Source organism: Choloepus didactylus, chromosome 1 (assembly GCF_015220235.1).
Source record: "Choloepus didactylus isolate mChoDid1 chromosome 1, mChoDid1.pri, whole genome shotgun sequence".
NCBI classification, from domain to species: domain Eukaryota; kingdom Metazoa; phylum Chordata; class Mammalia; order Pilosa; family Megalonychidae; genus Choloepus; species Choloepus didactylus.
Genome location: NC_051307.1, coordinates 152,361,533 through 152,388,903, shown reverse-complemented (window position 1 = coordinate 152,388,903; position 27,371 = coordinate 152,361,533). Strand labels below are relative to the sequence as shown.

General features: G+C 38.5%; 1 protein-coding gene across 1 annotated transcript in view; it reads right to left on the bottom strand.

Annotated features, from left to right (window-relative positions):
* Positions 1 to 27,371, bottom strand: part of SLC9A9 (solute carrier family 9 member A9) — a 592,279-nt gene that overhangs the window by 117,223 nt on the left and 447,685 nt on the right. The window contains exon 13 of the mRNA XM_037843226.1: positions 14 to 65. Coding sequence (XP_037699154.1) covers positions 14 to 65 — 52 coding nt within the window. The remainder of the gene's footprint in view (positions 1 to 13; positions 66 to 27,371) is intronic.

The window sequence follows — 27,371 nt, the reverse complement described above, 5'->3', positions numbered from 1 at the left end:
TTCTTTGACTTGCCTGTTGTGAGGAGGGTTCCTCCTTCAGCGACTCATCCAGGTCTATGCCAACTCTGTTAGAGAAAAAGGAAAACTGGTAAGTGCCTTGTTGTGGACAAGACGGTCTTGTTTGCCAGTTGCCCTGACCCAAACACAAAAGGAACCAGAGGAAAGATGTGGCAGAAACCATCCTCCTTCTCCCTGAGTCAAAATAGATTTAGGGCATATAAATCTATTTTTTTATTTAAATGAATCTATAAATTTATGAAATATATTTATGGTAAAATGAGAACTTGTATAGCCAGACTTTCCAGCCCAGCTGGAGACACTGAGCACCAACAGCTGCTCCTTGCTGCTCTTTCCCATTCAGAGCAGGAGCCTGAGAGGCTGGGGCAGGAGCTATCAGGAAAAGACCCCTGCAGCCCCAAAAACAAGGATCCAGGAGGAAAGACAACCTGGTACCCTTACAGAATCCACTGACCACATGGCCCTGGGAATGTTCGAGCCCAGACCCTGAGCAGAGCTCCCTGAAGCAGCAAAAACTGGTCCTTTTTCCAGAAGCTCATGGTGGCTGCTAATGGGGAAGATCCAGGATAGTGGGGCTGGAGGTTTATACAATTTGGGGCTGGAGGTTTATACAATTTGGGGCAGGCTTCTTTAAGAAAAGAATGTATATGTACCCAAAATTAAGCATGAAAGTGACTTTTTTAGAAGGAGAAAATATGTCACAAAAATTTACCATTTTTTAAAAAGCTGGCGCGTGCAACAAACATCTCAAAATCCAGAGAAAAGCCACAGTATTTTAATTAACTTCCTGACACACCTCTAAAATAACTTTTTCCTCTGTAATTTTGGCTGGATATTTTGACAACCTCTTTATATGATAATGATTTTGTATTAGAGAGAAATAGAAAGATGAAGTAGTCTTTCCTCTAGCAAGGTTGATCAAAATTATTGATAGTTGGGAGGCACTACGGCATACTTCCTTACACATAGACCCACTTGCTGGGTGTAGCATTTCTGCAGGTAAATGCCCCACAAATACAAAAATTCCGATAAATTACATTTGATGTGTTTCCCACAACAACATGCGGTGAATTTATCAGTGTAAATGCTGCATCTCTGACTATAATCCTAACAGGAAAGAGCTTCCTTCTTGACTGGGCACCAAGGAAAACTGAATCCTCTGCTTTGACTTTCCCACATCCTGTGTTTGGAAGAATTTCCCACAGACTAGCTTCCGGCTCAGTGCCTTTCCAGCCTGGTTTCTCCTCCACTGCCCACAGACTTCCCAGGTAGTCACAAAGGGCATGTTCATATTGAATATGGCTTCTGACTCCACACCATTGTGCACTGTTCCTGGAACCCATTCCTGCACCGGGTTGCCCAGCAGTGACTGCACACTACACAGACGTATCTCAGTAAACCCAAACTAAGACCCTTAGTTGGATCCCCAAAATGTTCACAGCTACTCCAGTGCCATCTGAGCAGAGAAGCGTGACGGGGGAAGTTGGAGTGGAAAGGCATAACAGTTAAGCCTAACTGTAACATATCTTCCTTTTGCAAATCTTACAGAAACCTGTGACTGTGGGAACATAAGGCTGGGGCCCTTCCCAAGGCCTTGGAAGGGCCAGAGTAAGTGAGGACTCCTGAATCATGAATTTCCGCTGCCTTCTGAGAGTGTGCCTCAGCCAGTGGTCCAGAGTTAGAGGAAGAGAAAGCAGCTCAGGGCCTCAGCAAGCCTAGCTCAGGCTCCACCAGAGCCATCTGTGTGGACACTACAATTTCTAGATGATTCTGTTCTCAATTCTTGCCTCTTGTAAACACTTCTTACTTTGTCCACTTCTGTTCTCCAAGTGGGAGAAGTGAAGACAGGGTAAGAAGCCATCCGTCTGGTCAATGTGTTTACATGTAAAATTAGAGCAATAAAGTGAAGATGCTGCTTAGTTAAAATACCTCTGATTCTTCAAAAAATTAGTGTTCTCTGGGCATGAATAGCTTAAGCTGTCTAACCAAGGGGGTGAAATGAATAGCTATTTATTGGGTGCTGAACTTTTGATCTTCAGATAACTGATAGGGGCCTCTGGAGAGAACTAGCCTTGGACTCTCTTAGAGTATAAGAAGCTGTCTGATCCATTTCATTTAAGTAGGATGGGGAGAGGGAAGGGAGGACAGAGAGGAGAGAGGGGTAGGAGGTCAGGGAGGAGGAAAGGGGAGGATAAAGGAAAGGAAGAAGAGAGTGAGGGGAGGGAGGGGCCAGGTAGGAGAGGGTGGGAAGGAGAACAGGGAGAGGTAGGAGATGGGGGAGAGGAAGGCAGAAGAGAATGGGGAAGAGGTGGAGGCGGAAAGGAGGGAAAGGATGGGAAGGAGTGGAGAGGCCCTGAAGCTTAAACTTACTGGGAGTTAAGCCCCAACCTCTCAAGGAACCTCCAGGCAGTGACCTTGGGGTGGGGGTGGTCTAAGTCCAACCCTTCTGTACAGTGGGTCCCAGTGTGGAGGGGACATCAGACCTCCCTTTCTCATGGGGTGGAGCTGCCCTCACTCAGGTCCTGGAGGTTCTGAGCTCTCTGACTGATGCTGGAGGCCACCTACAAGGTTTTATTACTGATAAGCTCAAACGCCCCACTTCTCCCCAACTCCCAAAGGGCTACCAGGAAACCTCTGAGGGTGCAAACTGAGCTAAAGGTTTTGAAGCTCCCTCTGCTGCATCTGTACAGGGCCTCTTTCTAGTCATCTGTCCAGAAAATTGGGACAAACAGAAATCAGATTTCATGAGAAATCCAGTGCTTAAAGTTTGAGGCAGTACTGAGGTTTTCCACTAAAAGTCAAGCTTTCCTCTCTTGCAGCAATCAAGGGAGAACTTTCTTTCCAGCAGCCAGATGGAGCTGAGGAATGCTGGTAGCAGATTAAGTCTTCAGTTTTATGTGGGATTCCGTGAAAAGCATCTCCGAGGCCTGTCCCATTGGAGGTGAGGACACGCTTTCCACCATGTCTGATTTCATGGAAGGTCAGGAGTGGGCTAGTAGCTCTTCTTGGCCAAGAGCCAAAAGAATATCACGAGTGGCTTGTGGAAAGAACACTTCCATGTAAGTAACTTTCCTCCCGGGGAAGCCAGGGTGAACAAGACAGACGTGGTCCCTACCTTTACAGGGCATGCAGTTGGGGAGTTTAATGAGAAAAATAAAAATTTTATTGTAATTTAAGCACTCTGAAGGCAAGTCACATAAGAACTTTGCCTTCTTTCGCTTGTGATTTTACTACCTCTGATAAAAGTCCTGCTAAATTATATTTCGAGGTTCCTTGCCTCCTTAAACAGAGCGTGATGAGGAGACTCTAATCTTTACTGGAGGTCTCAGTATTGCCACTGGCCTCATAAAGTCTAACACTCACTGTGTTATAACAATTTCCTAGAGATGTATGCACCTCTTTATACCCATTAAATGGTCCCTGGCTACCATTTTTTTCTTCTTTTTTAAAAAAATTCTCATATCTGCCAGTTAGATGACTTGATTTCCTGGCAGATACACAATGTCAAAATATTGTCCCTCATGCTGCCCCCACCTTCCTAATTTAGTAAGGGACTAGATAACCCAATAATCACATTTAATACTCTTTTTTAGATTACATAATTAAAAATAATAAAATTAAATGTTACAGAAGGATCTACCATAAATAAAATGCAGTTGTGTTCTGCCTCTGAGGGTAATTTTCTGCATTTTCTTGATTGATATATAAAATGATGTTGACATGCATGGCACATTCACACAGTATCTCTGGGGTTATGCAAACATGCCAGCTGCATCTGTATTTGTCTTTCCTGCTCAAGAAAGCAAGTCAGAGTACGAAAGTGACATTAGTTTAGAGCTAACCATGAATCCACTCTCATTTATGCATAAAAGATCATTTACACACTTTTGTTCTTGGTGATGATTAGAAAGAAGACACGCTGTCACCCTAGCTTGTGGTGCCACATATGTATACTGTAGCTCTCCAGGTGAGATCACAGATGTATGGGATGAAGTTCAACTGCCTTAAGTCATATTCGAGGCTCCTTGGGATCTTCCTCTCCATGTTAAGCTGCCTTTTATGCTTATTTGATCTGAATGCAGTGTCCTAGGTCTGGTAACTGGATTTGCCCTTGCTTGTGAGTGCCAGTACCCAATCCTCTCCCTGAGCTCTGGTCCTGCTCCAATCTGCCAGTGCCTCTCCTATGGACTGAACCTCCTCCCTTCAAACTCCAGGCTGGTGGTCTGGGCCAGGCTGCCTACGTTCCTGAACTTCCAAGTTCTACCCCTCCTCTCTTGATCACTGGCTTGGACCATCTGTCATGATGCTTTTACTTGGGCTCAGTTCCCCCGTCACTTAAAGTTTTTGCTGACTTAGACTGGAAGTACCTGTACCCCTCCAACTCTGTTCTCTGTTCCCAGACTGAACCCCTTGTGTGGGCACCTGAGATTGCCCTTCTCTGTCTATGCCAAACCCCAGCCCCACCCTGTGTTCACCTTTTGGTTGTACCCGATCATGCAGGGCAAGCCAGTTCTCTGCATGCTATGCCAGCCCTTGCTGGACTCCCCTGTGGTTGTTGATGGGTAAGTGAAACTGGCTGTTAAGAGGATAGACTGGGTTTAAAACCATGGCTCTCTGCCCTGTAACACTTACTGGGTCTAGCTCTCCTCATTAGTACACTAGGGATAATAATAGAAACTACTTCTTGGGGTTATGGTGAGGATTAAATGAAATAGTACTTGTAAAGTGTTTAGCTTAGGACATGTTACATAGTAAGTGCTCAAGAAATATTAGCAGCTATTGTTGAAATTATTATTTTTATTATTACCAGTACTTTTTATCAGTGGAGCCAGAGCGGAGTCCTGCCTTGCTTGATTGCTTACTAATTTTAGAGAAAAATCCTGCTAGTCTCTAGTTCTGCACTGAGCAACCCTTGAATACATGGCAACAGCCACAGCTGAGCCATAGGGAGAGTCCAGTGCACACCGGAGATTTCCAGTTTCATAATAAAACATCATTTCCATTTAATGAAGGTCCAGCTTCCCAGATTGGAATTTATAATTTATTAGTAAGCTAGTGGTGCAGGAGGGGAAGAAAGAAGGAAAAGACAGTGTCTGAAGAACAAGGGAAGGGAGGGTCAGGGTAGAGCTGAACAGAAAGAGAGCAGAGAGAAGAGGGTAAAAAGGAAATAACTGAAGAGAGAAATGAAAAGCAAACATTAGTATAAAGAATAGGTGCAGGTAGTGGATAAATAATTGTAAAAGTGCATGCAACCTTAGAAACAGAAACCAAAGGTGGATGGGTGAGCAACTACACAGATCAAGAAAATGACCAAAAATATAGAGAAATAAAAAAGCCAGTAAAGGATTAAAAAGCAGTGAAAAAGGCTGGTTAAAATTTCATAGGATGTTTTGCATTCTTGATGTACCTTTTAATTTTAAGCAAGTTGAGTGCTGCCTCTGTGGTGTTCAAATGGAAATGAAAGTGAGCTTTGCACATATTCCCAGCTGTGCCCTGAACATCTCACTCCGGGCTCCTCATTTACAGTGAGCATCCAGCTCCATTTTCAGAGCAAAACACATCTCTTGTGCACCATAATGCACCCCCTTCCTGTCCCGCCTCCATTCTTTGGTGAGTTTTACTAGACATATTAAAATCTCAGGATGCTCCCATATACAGCCAGAGCCGAAAAGAATGCTCAGATGTTGGGTTTTTCTTAGAGGGAAAGCAAGGTAAGTAACTAACAAAAGGCTCACTTTTCCCATTAAAGCCAACAAAATCCATTCGGATCCTTATCACTTAGCACCTCCAGAAAGGCAGTGAAATATTACTAGGGCTTAGTTTCATTGCGTGAATTTCAATAGTCTCAGGTGCTCTTTTGATTTTTTTGAGCTCCCTGCTGATAGGGGCTGGGTGGTGGGGGAGGAGAGATCATTTCCTCTAAGAACTGTATTTGACGGCCAAGTGTAAAATATGACATTTCCAGGAAGGGAAGAGTGACTGGATATGCAGCACATAAATACAGCAGGACAGCAAAGGGGTCTGAAAAGACCACAGAGGTTTGGGGACTGTGTGCACACAGGGACCAATATCTGGGGCTTCACCACTGCTCCATATCGATATAATAAATATTAGTGGAGCTTGTGTGTGACCAAAGTTACCCTAATACAATTGTTCATTTGAATTTTATATTTGTTTTGGAGAAAAAAAAATGAATTAAAGTAAGTGGAAGCATTCACCTTAGTTCATTTTATTTCAGTGTGGCACAGTAGTTAGAAATTTGGACCCTGAAACAAGCCTGTATGGTTTCAAATTTCACTTCTGTTATTTACTAGGTATATAATTTTGGGACAAATTACTTAATCTCTCTAAATCTGAGTTTTCTAAAACTGTAAATGGGGATAAGCATGTGCCTACTTTAGGGGTTACTATAAGGATAAATAAGGATGTAAAACATTGGCCGTCACTCAGAAAGTGCTCATGAAATATTGGCTGATGTTCTTGTTGCCATTGCAATTATTATTGGGGAGAAATTGATGTAACCTAAATTGAGTGGTAATACAATGTAAGTTTAAGTCAAGAGTGGCTTTTCTGTCACATATCACACTGTAATATAAATGGCTCTATTTGCTTAAATGAATTTAGTAAACATTTATCAAGTGATCCGGTTTGCTAATGCTGCCTTTTTGCAAAACACCAGAAATGGACCAGCTTTTATAAAGGGGGTTTATTTGGTTACAAAGTTACAGTCTTAAGGCCATAAAGTGTCCAAGGTAAGGCATCAACGCATCAACAGTCGGGTACCTTCACTAGATTATGACTAATGGCGTCCAGAAAACTTCTGTTCACTGGGAAGACATGTGGCTGGCATTTGCTCCAGAGTTCTGGTTTCCGAATGGCTTTCTCCCAGGACATTCCTCTCTAGGCTGCAGCTCCTCAAAAATGCCACTCTCAGTTGCTCTCAGGGCGTTTGTCCTCTCTTAGCTTCTCCGCAACAAAAATCTGCTTTCAAAGGCTGCCTCCAAAATGTCTCTGTAAGCTTCAGCTTCTTTCTCAGCTCCTGTTCATTCTTCAAAGTGTCCCTTTTGGCTGTAGCACACTGGCTTCTTCTGTCTGAGCTTATATAGTGCTTTAGTAAACTAATCAAGACCCACGCTGAATGGGCAGGGCCACACCTCCATGGAAATTATCTAATCAGAGTTATCACCTACAGTTGGGTGGGTCCTGTCTCCATGGAAACACTCATTCAAAGAATTACAATCTAATCAACACTAATACATCTGCCCACACAATATTGCATCAAAGATAATGCCATTTTGGGGGCCATAATACATTCAAGCCGGCACACCAAGTATTATTTTGACCTGTTGTGTGATAGATGCTAGGATAGAAAGGTCAGTGACAGGATTGCTGCCTCACTGATCTCAGATCTAACAGGGAAGACAGGCCCTTGTAAATGAAGAACAACAGTATGACATGATAAGTATTGCACACAGGGTTATAGGAACACGTCAAAAAAAGAGCCCAACCAAGGTAGGCTGCAGAGGGACTGAGTATGTTTCACAGAGAGGAGTTTCACGGTAAGAGAAAAGGAGGTTGGGGGAGGGCATTCCAGGCTGACAGCATAGCATGGGCAAAGGCATAGAGGTGTAAAAGAACAAAGTCAGTTTGGAACATGGAAAATAGCTTTGTGTGGCTGGACCTTGAGGGCTTTGCAAGTTGAGGTGGGCAGAATTGCTTTGGATGAGACCAGACAGTAAGTTGAGGCCAAATTAATGAAGGATCTTCAATGCTATGGTTAGGAAAGTATTTTGTATTTTTTTTCTTCTGCAGACAGTAGGGAATGAAAGAACTAGATTTATGTTCTAGAAAAATCACTGGTGACATGTATTGTGATATTAAGAAACTAGAGGCATGGAAGTCATTTAGTAGACTATTGCAGTGGTCCAACCAAGAATCCATTAGGGTCTAAACTAAGATAGTGGTGATGGAGAAGAGATAGATTTGAGAGATGTGCTAAATGGAGGGGAGATGGGGGTTGGTACATAACAGACTGATTGCAGGGTGAAGGACAGGAATGTGTTGAGATGTTTCTAAGTTTCTATTCAGGGCATCTGAGGGCTTGGCCTGCCATTAACCACATTAAAGGAGGAGAAGCATGTGTGGGAATTGTCCCTGAGAGACATCCTATTAGAAAGATGGAACTGAAGCTCAGGGTCAGTAGGGAATGAGCATTTCTATTCTGAGTGAGGCAAGATCAGTTCCGTACATTGTCTGGATTTCCAACAGGGCTTGGATGCACTGTCTCCTGTTTGTTCTTCCATATGCTACACTTTCCCACCATTGGGGGTGGTCTAGTTATTTACCAAATTGAAGCCAGCTGACTTTCAGTTGACTGTGATGGAGGTATAAGATGCTCCAGGGTGTCATCCCCCCACAGAAACTTTGAATGACTAGCAAAAACTGGCAGAGCCAGTTTCCTCAAAACTCTGGGAACAGTGAAAGGGTTGCAGTAACTGGGCAAGTGCCAAACAACAAAACACAGCTTGAAAAATGATAGGCAAAGCTCATGGTGCCCTTGCTAGTCCATCTTTACCCCCTACCCTGTATGGAGTAGAGCCAGCCTGCACTCCCACTGTGGGTTCCTGACCCTGTTTCATAGGGAGTAGAGTAACCCTATGCACATGCTGTGATGCCTGTATGTCAGTGCCAATCTACAGGGTGGAGGCATGAAGGGCTGAACCAGGAAACTTGTCTTGGGCTTACCATCCCAGAGCTTGTCATGCAAGCAGAAAAGCAGCTTACAGACAGCCAAACAATGTAAGAAATAATTGTCAAAGTGGCCTGGGACAAAGGATTAACTGTATTAAGTCATACAACTGTGCACCCAGAAGGGGGTGAAATTCTATTGCATAGGGAGTAGAGAGAGCTTCAAATTCCTGTTAATGGGGATATTCCTAAGACCTTGAGTTAGCACAAGCCCAGGACAAGGAGCAGGCTCTGTGCAGACTCAGATAAGACAGAGAGGACCCTGAATTTAACATTCATTTTTGTTGCTCTTCTTGATAGGAGGGCTAAGCCTCTGAAGGAGGCCATCAGCCAAAACAGAGTCGATTTGAAAAGGCTGTGAAAGGTGCTTTTTGTTTGTTTGTTTGTTTTTTTGGTTACTTCCTGGCATTCAAGGAAATCTTTGTTGTATCACTAGCTGGATGTAAACTTACAGAAAGATAGCTCAGGGATTAAATTCCAGAGTTGACTCTTTAAAATATTAAATGTACAGTGCACAACAAAAGATCACAAGACAAACAAAGAAAAGGAAATGATGGCCGATTCAAAGGTGCAAGATAAAAAATTAAGACACCATCAATGAATAGGACTAGACTTTGGACATGGACACACTGGACAAAGACATTTAAAAAAATGATCCTTAATACAGACAAGGAAATAAGGGAAAACATGGATAAAGAACTAAAGGATATGAGGAAGACAATGAATGAACAATATGAGAATTTCAATAGAGAGATAGAGATTTTAAAAAGGAACCAGAGTACTGGAGTTGAAGACCACAATAACTGAAATGAAAATTCCCTAGAGGGTTTAAACAGCAGATTGGAGCTTGAAGAAGAAAGAATCAGGGATCTAGAACACAAGACAATGGAAATGATTCAGGCTGAGGAGCAGAAAGAAAAAATAATTAAAGAAAGCAAAAAGCACTTAAGATAGCCTACCAATATACACATTATGGGAGTCTCAGAAGGAAAAGAAAAGAAAGAAAGGGGCAGAAGGTCTATTCAAAGAAATAATGGTAGAAAACTTCTCAAATGTAATGAAAGACATGAATATGCACATTCAAGAAGTCCATTGAACGCTAAACAGCATCAACTCAAAGACAACTAAGCCCAAACACATAGCAATCAAACTGCCAAATGCCAAGTTCAAGGAGAGAGTTTGAAAACTGCAAGAGACAAGCAATGAGCTATGTACAAGCTAGTCACAATAAGATTGATTACCAATTTCTCATCAGAAACCATGGAAGTATGAAGGCAGTGGGTTGTAACATTTAAAGTGCTGAGAGAAAACAACTGCCAACTAAGAATTTTATATCCAGTGAGGCTTTCTTTCCAAATGAGGAAGAGATTAATATACTCCCAGAAAAACAAAAGCTGAGGGAGTTCATTACTAGCAGAACTGCCCTTACTAGCAATGCTAAAGGAAGAAAAGGGCACTAGATAGTGGTTCAAAGAGGCATAAAGGCCTCTGGTAAGGGTAACCACTTGGGTAATTATAAGTGCCAGTAGTATTATATTGTATTCTTTGGAATGTAAATCTATTTCTTACTTCCTACATGTTGTAATCAAATGCATAAAAAGCAATGATGAATCTATAGTTTTGGACACAGAATGTATAGATACATGCAACAAAAAGGTGGGGGAATGGAGGGTTATAAGAACAGTGTAGGTATATGCTATTGAAGTTAATTTGGTAACAAATCAAATTTGATTGTTATAGATTTAGGAAATTAAATTTAAGCTCCATGGTAACCACAAAGAAAATATATGAAGAACATACACAGAAAGAAATGAGAAAGTATTCAAAATGGTACAATAAAAAATTAAATAAATATGAAAATAATCATGGATGGAAGTATTCTGGGACAAAAAAGTATAAAGACAAAATTTACAATTTTGTCTATTTACAAAGACAAAATAGCAAGATAGAAGAAGAAAGTCCTGCATCATCAGTAGTTACTTTAAACGTAAATAGATTAAATTCTCTGGTGAAAAGATAGAGATTGGCAGAATGAGTAGAAAAACAGGACCCAACTATGTGTTGCTTACAAGAGATGCACCTTAAAATCAAAGACATAAGTGGGTTAAAAGCGAAAGGATGGAAAAAATATACCAAACAAGCAGTAATCAAAAGAGAGCTGGAGTAGCTATACTAATATCATATAAATAAACTTTTAAGTAGAAAACTGTAATGAGGGACAAAGAGAGACACTATATACTGATAAAGGGGTCAAATCAACAAGAGGACATATATATCAATTATAAATATATATGCACCTAATTGCAGAGACCTACAATATATGAAGCAATATTAATAGATCTGAAGGGAGAGAGACAGTTCTATAGTAATAGTAGGAGACTTTAATACATCACTTTCAATAGTAAGTAGAACATGTAGACAGAAGACAAAAAGGGTAATAGAAGGCATGAATGATACTACAAACCAACTAGACCTAACAGACATATATAGAATAATTCACCCAACAATACCAGCATATATATTTTTCTCTAGTGTATATGGATCATTTTCTAGTATGGACCATATGTTAGGTGACAAAACAAGTCTCAAGAAATTAAAAAATATTGAAACCATACAATATATTTTCCCTGACCACAATGGAATAAAGCTAGATATCAATGACAGAGGAAGAACTGGAAAATTCACAAATATTTGAAAATTAAACAATGTACTCTTAAACAACAAATGTGTCAAAGAAAAAATCACGGGGGAAATTAGGAAATATCTTGACATGAATGAAAATGAAGATACAAAGTATCAAAACTTAGGAGATGCAGCAAAGGCAGTGCTCAGAGGGAAATTTATAGCTCTAACTGTTTACATTCACAAAGAAGAAAAATTTCAAATAAGAGACTTAACCTCACAACTGGAGGATCTAGGAAGAAAAGCACAAACGAAACCCAAAGCAAGCAGAAGGAAGGAAATAACAATGATTATAGCAGAGATAAATGAAATAGAAAAGAAAAAACAATAGAGAGTATCAACAAAACCAACAGTTGGTTCTTTGGAAAGATCAATTAAAAAAAAAAAAAAAACAAAAAACTTCAGCTAGAATAACAAAGTGAAAAACAGAGAGGACACAAATAACAAAAATCAGAAATGAAAGGGGGGACATTACTACCAATCCCACAGAAATAGAAAGAACTATAGGAGGATACTACGAACAATTTTATGCCAACAAATTAGATAATCTAGATGAAATGGGCAAACTACTTGAAACCCACAAACCTGCACTGGCTCAAGAAGAAATAGGAGATCTCGACTGACCAATAACTAGTAAAGAGATTGGATCAATAATCAAACAGTCTCAACAAAAGAAGATGGTTTTACAGGTGCATTTTACCAAACATTCTGAGAAGAGCTAATACCAATCTGCTCAAACTCTTCCAAAAAATTGAAGAGGAGGGACTACTCCCTAACTCATTCTGTGAGGCCAATTCACACTAATACCAAAGCCAGATAAAGATACCATAAGAAAAGAAAATTACAGATCAATATCCTTTAAGAATCTCAACAAAAATCTCAACAAAATACCAAAAAAAATGGAATCCAAAAGCACATTAAAAGAATTATGCACTATGATCAAGTGGGGTTTATCCCATGTATGCAAGAATGATTCAAAATAAGAAAATAAATTAATATATTACACCACATTAAAGAAACAAAGGGAAAAAAACACACAGTCATCTCAATTGATGCAGAAAAGGCATCTGACAAAACCAAGCTCCTCTTCTTGATAGACACCACTTTCAAAACCAGGAATAGAAGAAAACTTCCACAGGATAAAGGGCCTATATGAAAAATCCCCTGCTAACACCATACTCAATGATGAAAAACTGAAAGCTTTCCCTCTCAGGTCAGCAACAAGTCAAGGATGTCCACTGCCACCACTGTACTGGGAGTTCTAGCCAGAGCTATTATGCAAGAGAAAGAAACAAAAGTCATCCAAATTGAAAAGGAAGAAGTAAAACTTTCCCTATTCACAGATGACATGATTCTATGTATAGAAAATCCTGAAAAATCCACAACAAAGGTACAAGAACTAATAAAAGAATTCAGCAAAGCGGTGAGGTAAAAGATCAACTCGTAAAATCAGTAGTGTTTCTATACGCTAGTAATTCACAATCTGAAGAGGAAATAAAAAAAATTCCATATACAATAGCAACTGAAAAAATGAAATCTCTTGGGAAAAAAATCTAACCAAGGATGTAAAGGACTTGTATATAGAAAACTACAAAACATTGTTGAGAGAAATCAGAGAAGACCTCAACTAATGAAAGGACATTTTGTGTTCATGGATTGGAAGACTAAATATCATTAAGATTTCAATTTTAACCAAAGCAATTTACAGATTCTATTAAATCCCAATCAAGATTCCAATAGCCTTCTTTTCAGGAAAAGAAAAGCCAGTCATGAAATTTATTTGGATGTGTAATGGGGCTGAATAGACAGAGTCATCTTGAAAAAGACAGACATTGGAGGACTCATGCTTCCCTATCTTAAAACTTATTAAAAAGCCACAGAAATGAAAACAGCATGGTACTGACACAAAGGCAGACATATAGACTAATGAAATCACATTGAACCTCAAAAATAAACCCTCACACCTACAGCCAACTGGTTTTCCACAAGGCCATGCAATTGGCAAAGAATAGTCTCTTCAATAAATGGTGCTGGGAAAACTGGATCTCCATATCCAAAAGATGAAGGTGGACCCCTACCTCGTACCACATACAAAAATCAACTCAAAATGGATCAATGACCTAATTATATGAGCCAGAACTATCAAACTCCTAGGAGAAAACATAGGGAAGCATCTTTAAGACCTTGTGTTAGGCAATGGTTTCTTAGACTTCATACCTAAAGTACAAGCAATAAAATAAAAAAATAAATAAATGGACCTCATCAAAATTAAAAACCTTTGTGCATGAAAAGACTTCATCAGGTAAGTAAAAAGACAGCCTACGAACTGGGAGAAAATATTTGGAAACCACATGTCTGATAAGGGTTTAATATCCAGAATATGTAAAGAAACCTGCAACTCACCAAAAAAAGTCAAACTACCCAATTAAAAAGTCTTGAATAGACATTTCTCTAAAGAAGGTAAACAAGTGGTCAAAAAGCATATAAAAAATGCTCAACATCATTAGCCATTAAGGAAATACAAATCAAATTCACATGAAATATCATTTCACACCCATTACAATGACTACTATTAAAAAAAAGGAAAATTACAAGTGTTGGAGAGGATATGGAGAAACAGGGACATTCATTCATTGCTGGTGGGAATGTAAAATGGTGAAGCCACTGTGGAAGACAGTTTGGCAGTTCCTCAGAATGTTAAGTATAGAATTACCATATGACCCAGCAATCCCACTTCTAAGTATATACCCCAAAGAACTGAAAGCAGGGACTCAAACAGATGTTTACACACTGATGTTCACAGCGACATTATCCACAATTGCCAAAATACGGAAGCAACCCAAGTGTCCCTCAACCAATGAATGGATAAACAAATTATGGTATATACAGACAATGGAATATTTTTCAGCCATAAAAAGGAAAGAAGTTCTGATACATGTGACAAAGTGGATGGAACCTTGAATACATCATGTTGAGTGAAATTAGTGACACACAGAAGAACAAATATTGTATGACCTCACTGATATGAAATAATCAGAATAAGCAAATTCATAGAGTCACAAACTAGAATACAGGTTGCCAGAGGCTGTGGTGGAGGTAGAGAATGGGGAGTTAATGCTTAATTGGTACAGAGTTTCTATTTGGAGTGATAATGGGTGGTACTGATGATAGCACATTGTGAATATAATTAACAGCACTGAATTATATATTTGAATGTGATTAAAAGGGGAAACTTTAGGTTGTGTATATATCTAGAATAAAGATTTAAAAAAAACAACTGTAGGAGTATACAACATAAACAGTGAATCCTAATGTAAACTATGGACTATAGTTAACAGTACAATTGTAATAATATTCTTTCATCAATTGTAACAAAAGTGCCATAGTAATGCAAGATGTTAATAATTGAGGGGTATATGGGAACTCTGTATTTTCTGCATGCTTTTTCTGTAAACTTACAACTTCCTTATTTAAAAAATTATATTAAAAAAATTGAAACCAGCTGGATCAGGGGTTCATCTAACATTCCCGTGTTGGAATCCTGAGGTTGCATGACATTTGTTTTTCTCCTCAAGATTATGGAGATGGAACAGATTCCATGGGAGATTGTCAGGCTGGTCAGACTAAGGAAGTGTCTGACTTCTAACCCTCTGCTGACAGTTTACTGAAAATGCTAGGTAACAGCTAACAAGAGGCATGTAGCATAATCTCTAGGAGTTATATTCCCTGACTAGGTTGTCCCACCACTTGTGTGACTACAAGAAACTGTGCCTCAGTTTTCTTTTCTGAAAGACAGGGAATGTGAACAGTAAATATCTCTTGGGGTTGGTGAGAGATAATAAATAGTACTCAGCAAAGGACCCAGACCTAGAAAGTGATCAGAAGTGGTAGCTGCTGTTTCTGTTGTGGTGGTTGTTGACGTTGTTGTGTTTGCTACTTGCCCCTTCTGAATAATTAATTAACTGTGAATATCTCAAGCAAAGTAGTTATGTTTTATGCCCCCTCACCTGGTCATAAAATAGATTTTCCTCCTGACTCCAGGCCCTAGTGGAGGTTTATTTAGAGGGGAAGTTTTGGAGTATAAAGATTAAGAAGACTAGATATGTTCTGGATGTGTAGATGAGCTGCAGGGCCAGGGTTTACATATGTCTTACAATTTAGAAATACATCTGGGAAAGCATAAGCATGCTGAAAACATTATGTTCTTTGAAAAACAAACACCAGTAAACAAGTACACGTCACAGACACAAATGCGGATCTACATCCTGTTCTTTATGCTTGTCAAAACTTCCCTGGAGTTTGGAGTTTTTGGTTCTGCCAAGCTGTAAACTAACTGTGGGCTACAGATAAGAGTCGATTAGGAACTGGATTGAGACTGAATATGCAGACTAATTTCTTCTGACCTAAGCAGCAAAGCACACTGACACCCTTTGGTGAGAAGACAGATGCAACAGCTTATCAAGGCATCTGGCCTTTCTTCCCAAAGGCTTCACTCTGGGTCTCTTGCCTGGGCAGTTAGGGATTTCTCAGGGCCATGTGTGCATCCCCAGAAAAGCCTATCCTTTTAAGTGGATTAGCTTGTTTAAATTCTAGTATGCCATCAGGAGGGGTGTCTGCTCGATGTAAGAGTGAAGATGTTGCATGGGAGAAAAAGAGATTGTATTACTGAATATAAATTAGTAGTAGAAGCCTATTTTATATGTTGGTGTGGAAACAAAAGTGGTTGAAAAATAAATCCCAGACTGGGGTCTGAGCAAGCAGAAAACCTAAAACCTGAAAACTATTTTGGCGACTTCACAGTCAAACAATCAGGTTATTATGACAATGCCAGAAATACCTGTCCCTCAGTGGGAAGTAGCCCAACCTCTGGAAATAGAAGCATAAAACTCCAGGAGGAACTGTAGCAAAATCCCACTCTCCATTGGTGTGCATGGTTGAGTGGAAAGCCTGGAGAGGAAGAAGCTTGGTTGGAAATGTGTTCTCTTAATGCAAGGAGCATATTCTTCTTATGAGAAATCATCTACAAAAATCAAGAATGGACTTTCACAATGAGAAGGAAGTACGAGGCACAAACATTTGGAGAACCATCAGATTCCTCTATGCCATGATCCAGAAGAAACTCTGACTCAGCCAAAGCAACTGATGACCAGGAGATTTTTATGTGGAAGGATGCCCTGAAAAGAATCCTAGAAAGAGAACAAAAAACCTTTGCAAAATTTATGGAGATTTGCCTACAATACAATTAATACAAAAGGTAAAATTCCAGTGGTTTGTTCTGAATCCTGCATCTCAAATTGGCTTTACTTGTTAGTTGGGCAGGTAGTCTACAAGATGTTTTGAGAAGGGTACCTTCCCAAATAATGACCTTCTCTAAGTGCTAATGTCTGAACTTACATAGCATGGGATAAAGAACTTCATTCCCCATTAAAGATTAGACTTAAAAGGTAACGATTTGGGAGAGGTAATATTTGGACTTGTATTCACACCAGGTACAAGTGACTCAAGTGACAGAATCAGACTTATTCCTGAGAGCAGACGGAGGTGAGAACAAAAGTCCAAGAGCACAGGGGTATCGAAAGAGGGCACCATGGAAATGGGAATAAGAGGCAGAGGGATGAAAAGGCAGCTGGAGGTATAAAATTATAATAGTAGCATCTATAATGTACTGCATGCTTAGAGGGCTAGAAATTGCCCTAGGTAATATTCATGTGTTATCAAAAGCACATAGAGGTTGGGGAGAGGATCTGAGGTTATTGCTATAATACCATGTATTTTAGTAATTAGAAACAAAAAAGAGAGAAAGATTTATAACACATATTTTTAAGTTAGTCGTTATTAAGAGCACTTGTAACTGGGCTCTGTAACAATTTTGCACCAGTAGATCTGTTGCTTCTAGCTATCCATCACCAACATCCCACAGTTGGTGCAGAATTATTAACTATGTGGACTTAAAACGTGAAAAAATAGCCAAAGAAAATTGTTTCACCAGTACTAATAAATCACTAAAATTGAAATTAAAATAGCTTTGGGATAAATAATGGCTGCCAAAACCATTACTTAAGAACACAATTGGAAGTAGATTGTTATTCATAACCTCTACCTACTGACAACTGAAATATTATTTTTCCTTTGGAGTGGGTAACACTTTGTAAGGTCACAAGATGCTATTAATAATTAACTCCCAGCTTAGTTATATACATAAAATGAAAAAGCTTCTTCCTTATTCCTAGGGGGAGAGTTCAGTCAGAAATTCCAGTCTTAGTATTGCAAAATCTTGGTTTTAGCTAAAAAGGAATAAATATCTTAATTTTAAAAGGAAAATTGACAGAGATAATGGTGAAGCTAGGAAACTGCTACTGCAAAACTCATCAAAGAGAACAAAATAATTTTAGTTTCTTGATGAGAGGGATTAAACTAAATCACTAGAAAAATAATATATTTCTCTGGCCAATTAAGCTGCCATTAACAAGGTCATTGAAGCACATTCTTACACGACTGTGTAAAAATGAAATGAATGTTTAAACTTTAAAAAGTGAAAGAACTCATGGTTAATGTTATAACTACACTGAAAACTGCACCTGGATTTCCGAATCAAAGGTTTCAAGTCAGGAAAACTAAAGAGTTGAGAAATGACGAAAATGCCACTGGGAAAGAGTTGTCTTAGAGTAGGTAAGAAAGGAAAAGATCAAAGGAGTGGATAAAAATCTGCTTAAAACAGGTTCTCAAATTATCATGAAGACTGCAGAAAGTACACAGTATGGGAATCAATTATTAGCATCAATCTGGCAGAAAATGAAATAATGAGAGTTAAGTGGATGCTCATGGCTAATGTAACATTCAAGCTTTTTCAGCCCATCATTTCCATTTCCATAAGATAACTATGGCAGTTTAAACAACTATTGTATATGGTATGATATTTTTCTTAACACCATACTATCCAAGTCCTAAAACTAAATATTAGTTAGGTCAGGTGGACCTGGACCCTTTCATTTATTCCTTCCTCCTTCTTTCTTCTCTTCCTCCTTTTTCCCTCCCCCCCTTCCTCCCACACTGGTTTAGGATATATTTTGACTATTATTGCATGTAAATATTGTAGTAGATACAAAAAATGTTATGCCAGATCCATCCTCAGAGTAACTATTCTGTATTTCATTGAATCTAAAATGCCATCAATTATAAGACATATTATTATGTTATATACCTCTAAGACGTTTTGCTGATTAAATTTGTGACACAATTGATTACAAGACACATCTTGATTTCAGGGATGTGAAGTTGTGAAAAAATGTGCATGTCAGAATCATTGTGATACCTACAAAAAATAATCAAAATCCAGGGTTCAATAGCAATGTAAGACTGCAAAACATACTAGCATCTTGAGACTTCATGTATGATTAGTATATTAACTGCCCTGTTCTTGGAAAAAAGTCCAAAGAGATATTTTGAAATCTTTTAAAAAAATGTGCTTTTACTGTTTATGTATTAAAAGGTAATTTGTGTCCTTTCTTAATTCTATTGCAAGCAACTCCAAGTCATTGGGTGAAATCAGGGCTTGGAATAGGGTGAGGCAAGAGAGCTGCACTCTCTCTCAGGGTCATGAAAGTGCTGAGTATTGGCATGGTCCTCAGAATGAATGCCTTCTTAAATTTAGCATCATAGGCACCTCATGTGCACTACTCTAGTCTTGACTATAGGTGAAATAACAACCTCACAATTGTTTTTGCTACCGCATTCCTGGAACTTTGGGAACTGTGCTGGCTTGTTCCATTTTCCCCTCTGGATCTATTCTCCGTGCTTCTCCACACTGTCCTGGGTTTTGGGACACTGACTAGGGTCCTCTAGGGAAACAGAGCCAACATTTTATATATATAAATATATAAAATGTAAACACATTTTTTAATAGGAATTGGCTCACATGACTGTGGCAATGGGCAAGTCTGAATTCCATTGGGCAGGCTGTTATCTGGGTATTCCAATAAAGGTTTTTGATGAATTCCCTGAGAGAATCTGGCTGGCTGAAGAAAATTCTTCCTTCTGACTGCTGAAATCATCAATTCTGCCTTTAAAGACTTCAACTGATTGGATGAGACTTCTCTCACTGCTGAAGGCCATCTCCTCAGTTCATTGTAGCTGTAATGAGCCACAGATGCAATCAACTTGCTAATTATTTAAGTCCTTGAAATGTTCTCACTGTAACAATCAGGCCAGTACTTGCTTCACCAAACAACTGGACACCATAACCTGGCCAAGATGACACATGAACTTTAACCATCACACTGACCAGTGTGGACTCCATTAACTGGGATTTCTTTTCCTCTGGCTTTGGGTTGGTTTTGGCCAATAAGAAGCACTGGCAGGGTATTGGAAGGAGGGAGGAGAATGAGGAAGATATAATTCCTCATACTCCCTCCTTGCCAGGCCACCGAGGTTGTCCATGCCCTCTACCAAAGCTTCAACTCTTAATAAGCAGCATTTTTTTTTTTTTTACAGCTACTCTGGGTTCTGTTTAATACTCCCTCTCCCCATCCCTTCAACTATAGGGAAATAACTGGTTTCCACTGATCCTAGCATGGGGTACTGTGCTGTCCATTTGTTGGTTGGTTTCTTAAACCAACCCACATCTTTATAAATAGTCCCTTTGTTAACACTCTTTAAATCAACCACTTGTTTCCTGGCTGGATCCTGAGTATACAGAAAATTATTCACATCTGTAAGACTGTGACCAAAGGAAGGTCTCACTTGCAGAGGAAACTTGAAGTTTGCAAGCACTTGAAATTTCTTAAGGAACTCCAGAATGTCACAAACAAATGCTTAAAAAAAACAAAGCTTTTTTACAGCCTTAAAGTTAGTATTGTGTTTTTAACCATTTCTCTAAGGTGCATAAATATTCATGCCCAACTTTATATAAACTGTCCCCAGCTCTAAGCTGGTCTGGTTTTAATAGGGTATTCACATATAAGTTCCTTATTAAGGAATGTGGCTCATACCACAAGTAGGACCTAAACAGGAAAAAAGAAAGTGTTCTAGAACAGAATCCACTAATCACCCCCAAAGGCAAAATGTCCTTTGTTAAATTCTCCAATTTACATTATTGAATTCCATACAGACATTAAGTGTTCTCAGAAGTCTTTCTAGAAGCTGAAAGTGTACCTTAGTGCACTTTCTCACCATCCCTGACTGAATAATACAGATCCTGCTGGTGAGTTTTGTGGAAACAGTTCATATCAGCCTCAGGATTCTGAGTAGAAGGGACCTTTTAGATCATCTCACCCTACCATATCATTTAAGAGATGAGAATGCCGACACCACAGAGATTAGCTAACTTACTAGAGGTTACACAGAGGTTCAGCCGGTTGAATTTAGGTTGTTTTCCTTCCAATTTTGCATGCTGCTTACCTTAAGTAAACAAATAAAGACAAGGGAGATCATTAAAACTTTTTTTTTAATCCTTTGTTGGGAATGGACTTTGAAGAGAAGTATAGGAAGTGAAGGAGAGATTAATGTGTAGAAACTAATGGGAAATATTTGTGGCTAGAGATGTCAGTATATAGCAATGCAGAGTAAATTGAAATTTAAAAACAATGTTGCTATAGTGAGGTGTAATGTGGTATTTCTCAAACACTAGTAATTCATGTAACACCCTTGTGATCCTTTTTACATAACTGAAGGCCACTTGTACCATTATTTCTATAATATTTTTCCTAACTTTTCTCTCTTCAATTTTGTCAGTTATTTCTTCATGTTTTGGGGGCCCTGTTGTTAATATATGTTTATAATTGTTATATCTTCCTGATGAATTTATCCTTTTATGATTTTAAAATGTCTATTTCTGTCTCTAGTAACTTTTTTTTTCTTACAGTTACTTTTATCTGATATTAGTATAGCTACTCCAGCTCTCTTATGGTTACTGTTTTCTTGGGGCATCTTTTTTTCCAGCCTATTTGCACACTGGAATCTAAAATGTGTCTCTTATAGACAGCATATAGTTGGATCTTGTTCTTTTATCCAATTTGATGGTCTTTGCCTCTTCAAAAAGTAGTTTTATTGAGATATAGTCACACACCATACAATCCATCCAAAGTTTATAATCAGTGGCTTAGAGCATAATCATGGAGTTGTGTATTCAGTACCACAATCAATTTTAGAATATTTTCATTACTACACAAAGAAAAACCCCATTCCCCTTATACTCCCATGTCACAATTGCCTAGAGATGGAAATAATCCAAGTTTCCAACAACCGATGAATGAATAAACAAAATATGGTATTTTTCTGGTTTGCTAAAGCTGCCATTATGCAAAATACCACAAATAGACTGTCTTTTATGAAGGGGATTTATTACATTACAAATTTACCATGCTAAGGCCATAAAAGTGTCTGAACTGAGTAATCAACAAGTGGACACCTTCACTGAAGAACAGCCAATGGCATCCAGAACACCTCTGTCAGCTGGGAAGGCACATGGCCAGCGTCTTCTGGTCCTTTGCTCCAGGGTTCTGGTTCAAAATGGCTTACTCCAAAATTTCCCTGGGCTTCTGTCTTAGCTATTCTCTCTCAGCTCCTTTATGTCCTTGCTTCTCTCTCCTAGGGCATTTCTTTCTGTGTGTTAGGGGTCTTCTCTTACTTTCTCTGTGGAAAACTCTGGGTTTCATCTCTTAGCTTAGCATCTCCAAATGTCCTTCTGTCCACATCTCTGAGCATTTCTAAGCATCTCTGTCAGCTTCAGCTTCTCCTGGGAGCAAACTCTGGATTACATACTTTGGCTTCTCTCAAGTTCTCCAGTGAACTGATCAGGATCCACCCTGAGTGGGTGGGGCCACACCTCCATGGAAATAATTCAATCAGATGTCCCACCCTAATCAACAGACTAAGCTGTCTGCCCCCATAAGATTGCATTAAAGAATATGACTTTTCTTCCCCATTTGACTTGTTAATGTGCTGTATTATATTAGTTGATTTTTCTTGTGCTGAATCACCCTTGCATACCTGGGATAAAACCCAGAGAATCATATTAATTCTCTTAATATGCTGTTGGATTCAATTTGTAAGTATTTTGTTGAGGATTTTTGTATCTATATTCATTAGAGAGACTGGTTTGTAATTTTCTTTTCTTATAGTATCTTGATCTGGCTTTGGTATTGGGGTCATGTTGGCTTTATAACATGAGTTAGTGTCCCTTTCTCTTCAATTTTTTTTTTGAAGAGTTTGAGCATGATTGGTATTAATTCTTCGAATGATTAGTAGAATGCATCAGTGAAACCATCAGGCCCTGGGATTTCTTTGTAGGGAGGGTTTTGATGACTGATTCAATCTCTGTACTTGCAATTGGTCTGTTGAGGTCTTCTGTTTCTTCTAGAGTCAGGGTAGGTTGTTCATGTCTTCCTAGGAATTTGTCCATTTCATTTAAGCTGTGTAATTTATTGGCATATAGTTGTTCATACTATCCTCTTATGATCCTTTGTATTCCTTTGGGGTCTGTACTAATGTCTTCCCTTTCATTTCTGATTTTATTTATTTGCATCTTCTCTCTTTTTGTCATTATAAGTCTAGTTAAGAGTTTTTCAATTTTAGTGATCTTCTCAAATAGTCAACTTTTGGTTTTGTTTATTATCTCTATTGTTTTTTTTTAAATTCTCAATTTCATTTATTTGTGCTCTAATCTCTGCTATTTCTTTCCTTCTACTTTCTTTGGGATTAATTTTCAGTTCTTTCTCTAGTTACTCCAGGTGTGCAGTTAAGTCTTTGGTTTTAGCCCTTCTTCTTTTTAAATGTAGGCATTTAGGGCTATAAATTTCCCTCTCAGCACTGCCTTTCATGAATCCAATAAGTTTTGATATGTGTTCTCATTTTCATTTGTCTTGAAGTATTTTTTAAATTTCTTTTGCAATTTATTCTTTGACTCACTGATTGTTTAAGAGTGTGTTTTTTTAACCTCCATATATTTGTGTATTTTCCTGTTCCTTGTTTCTTATTTATTTTCATCTTCATTTCATTATGGTCTTAGAAAGTGCTTTGTATAATTTCAATCTATTAAAATTTATTGAGACTTCTTTTGTGACGCAACATGTGTTATGTCATGTTTATGATTCTTAATTCTTATTGGTGGATTGCCCCTTTTATTAATATATGGTGTCCTTTGTCTAACAACAATTTTGTATTTAAAGTCTATTTTATCCAATATTAGTATGCCACCCAGCTGTTTTTTGGTTACTGTTTGTGTGGAATAGCTTTTTCTAACCTTTCACTTTCAACCTATTTGTGTCCTTGAGTTTAAGGTGATCCTCTTGTAGACAGTATATAGACGTATCATACTTTTTTTCCATTCTGCCAATCTGTGTCTTTTTTATTGGGGAGTTTAATGCATTAACATTCAATCATATTACTTTATACTTACTTCAAATGTTTTATCCTTTGGTGTTTATGTGTCATTTTTTTTTTCTTGTCTCTCTCTCTTTTAGTTAGCCTACCAATAATCTTCATTTCTATACTCTCTTCCAAATGTCTCTCTCCTGTCTTCCTTTCATACTGCAGAACTCCCTTTACTATTTCTTAGAACAGGCCTTTTTTGGCAAACTCTCTCAGTTTCTGTTTATCTGTGAATATTTTAAATTTTCCTCATGTTTTCAAGGGTATTTTTGATAGATAAAGAATTTTTGTCTTGCAGTTTTTCTGTTTCAGTGTCTTAAATATATTATACTGAAATAGCTCATAGTTCTGATGAGAAATCACAGCTTAGCCTTATCATACCTCCTTTGTATGTAATCAATCACTTTTCTCTTGATACTTTTGGAATTCTCTCCTTATCTTTGGCAGTTGTGATTCTGATTAGTATTTGTCTCAGAGTGGGTTTATTAGGATTTATTCTGTTTGGAGTACATTGTGCTTCTTGAATATGTATATTTATATTCCTCATAAGAGTTGGGAAATTTTGTTCATTATTTCCTCAAATATTCTTTCTGCCCCCTTTCCCTTCTCTTCTCTCTTGGGATACCCAAAACATAGGTTTTACACTGTCATTCAAGTCCCTGAGACCCTGTTCAATTTTTCCCATGCTTTTCTCTATCTATTCTGTCTGTAAGAGTTCAACTATCCTGCCTTCTGACTCACTGCTTCTTTCTTCTGCTTGTTCAAATCTCCTGTTGAATGCCTCTAGTGCATTTTTAAAAAAATCTCTTTTCTTGTGTCTTTCATTCCTATCATTTCTATTATTTTCTTTTTTATATATTCAAATGATTCTTTGTGTTCACACAGTGCCTTCTTATCCTTTATCGCCTTAATTATATTTTCCTTCATCTCCTTGAATTGATTTAGGAGATCTGTTTGAACTTCTTTGATTAGTTGTTCCAAATTCTGGGTCTTCTCTGAAGTCTTAATTTGTTGCTCTGATTGATCCATATCTCACTGTTTCTTAGTCAGGCTTGTATTTTTTTGCTGGTGTCTAGGCATGTAATTATCTTGATGAGTTTATTTTAGAGGCCAGTTTCCTTCTCTTGACTAGGATTTTCTTGATGATTAGCTTTGTGCTGAGGCTCTTTGACACTTGGTTCAACTTACTCTAGACCTTTATAATAGCTAGTGTTTAACTGATCAGAGTTTTTCAGCTCTTATTCATCTAATTCTTTCCCCAGATATACATTTTTTTGCACTATTTGTGCAATTGTTTCATCAACAGGACAAAGCTTCCTTTCCCCTCATCCTTCTCCAGGAATGCCAATCTGTTCTGTTTGGTTTTTGATTTGCCTCTGTAGTTTTTAAATACTCCTTTCATTGTCTCTAACTGATTTTGACTGGATGGCAAATTCTGAGAGAAGGGTCACCCCAGGGAAGACTTTCCCAAGTCGGTATTTCCCAGTCAAAACATGGCCAGGGACCCATGAAGAAGGCATAGATTGATTCCAATGTGACCTGGGGAGGAGACCCAGAAGGATGCCAAACTTGTTTTTGATGGATCCCTGAATTTGTGTTTTCCTGACCTGCCCAGCAGATGGTGCTCCTCAGCAAACTGTTCCCTAAAATTCTAAGGTGGTACTGTGCCTTTAAGTCTCAACCGACTCTGCCCCTGTCAGGGGTGTTGTTGAAACAGAGGTTCCAGCTGCTTTTGTCTGGGGTAGGTTGAAACCATAGCTCAGAGGCTGGGACCTGGTGACCTGAATTCATGACTCAAAAGCCACAAACAGTGCTGGTCCACCCCCACCCCCTTTTCTTAGGAAGAGCCACTCTTCAGCCAACTGTTCTCTGCAGCCCTAGGAAGGCACTGTAACTTTAAATTCCTCTGCTTCCACCCCTGTCAGGATGGAGTTGAAACAGAAGCTGCCAGCAAATTTTGTCCTGGGCAGGTTGAAACTATAGCTGCCCTCAGAGCTGGGACCTAGTGAACTGAGTTCACTGAACAAAAGCTGTGATCAGTGCTTGGCCTTGCCTCCCTCCACCCCTGCTCTTTGGGAATAGGACTTTTATTTCTAGCCAAGGACTAGATTCCCAGGCAACCTGCAATGAAAGTGGGCACTAGCCTCTGCAGCATGGTGATTTCTACTCACAATTCTTCACTGCAGTTTCTCAGTCTCTTCTTTCTGCTCTACCCTGGATGGTGTGCCATGTTCTTCTGGTCTTCAGTGACCCTGAACAGTTTTTTTCAGACAGCTGTTTTAGTAGCTGCCTTGGAGGATAAACTGAGTCCTGGAGCTCCCTACTCCCCCATCTTACCCCTCTGTCCCCTCAGTCTTTACATTTTAATTATACTGTCTAGTTCATTCATATTTAATGTTATTGCTGATATAGTTGGATTTACTTCTGCCAATTTGCTATTTATTTTCTGTATGTCTCATGTCTTTTAGGTTCCTCCGTTCCTTCTTTACTGCTTTCTTTTATATTAAATGGATATTTCCCAACGTTTTTTTTTTAAATCCCTTTATTTATTTGTTAATATATTCTTTAGTTATTTTCTTAGGTGTTGCTCTAGAGACTACAATATACATTTTAACTTGTCAGACTCTATTTCAGATGTATACTAACAATGCCAGTGAGATATAGAAAATTTTCTCTACCCTTTTCTGTTCCCTTTCCTTTGAGCTACTATTGTCATACATTTACATGTATTTATATTCCAAACACAATAGAATGTTATAATTATTGCCTTGTTTTCTAATGCCATCTTAGAAACCAAGAGAAGAAAGCAGAAAAATATAATTAAGAAGCTTTACATTAACCTCCTTATTTACCATTTCCAGTACTTTTCTGGGATCCTTTCTGTGAATTCAAGTTACTATCTGATGTCACTTCCTCACTCAGCTATGGCTTCCATCACTCCCTCCTCTTTTGTGCTTTTATGTCAAATATATATCTCTTAACGCTATAGTTTTCATAATTCAATTTCATTGTTTTTTTAATTGGAGAAGTGGTAGGTTTAAGAAAAATCAGGCATAAAATACAGGGTAACCATATATAACTTATTAACACCTTGGATTGGTGTGGTATATTTGCTACAATTGATGAAAGCACATTTTTGTAATTGAACTATTAACTATAGTCCATAGTTTAACTTAGGGTTCACTGTGTTGTGCAGTCCATGAAATTTTTTTTTAAATTTTTATTCTAGTAACATATCTACAACCTAAAATTTCCTCTTTCAATGACATTCATCTGTATATTCAGTGCTATTAATTATGTTCACAAAGTTTTGACACCAACACCACCATCCACTATCAAAACTTTCCTGTCATCCCAAATAGAAACTCTGTATATTTTAAGCCTTAACTCCCTATACCTTATCCTCAGTCTATTCACTGGTAACCTATATTCTTGATTCTAACTCTATGAATTTGCTTTTTAAAATTATTTCATATCAGTGAGATCATACAATATTTGACATCTTATGTATCACGTATTTCATTCAACATGATGTATTCGAGGTTCATCCATGTTGT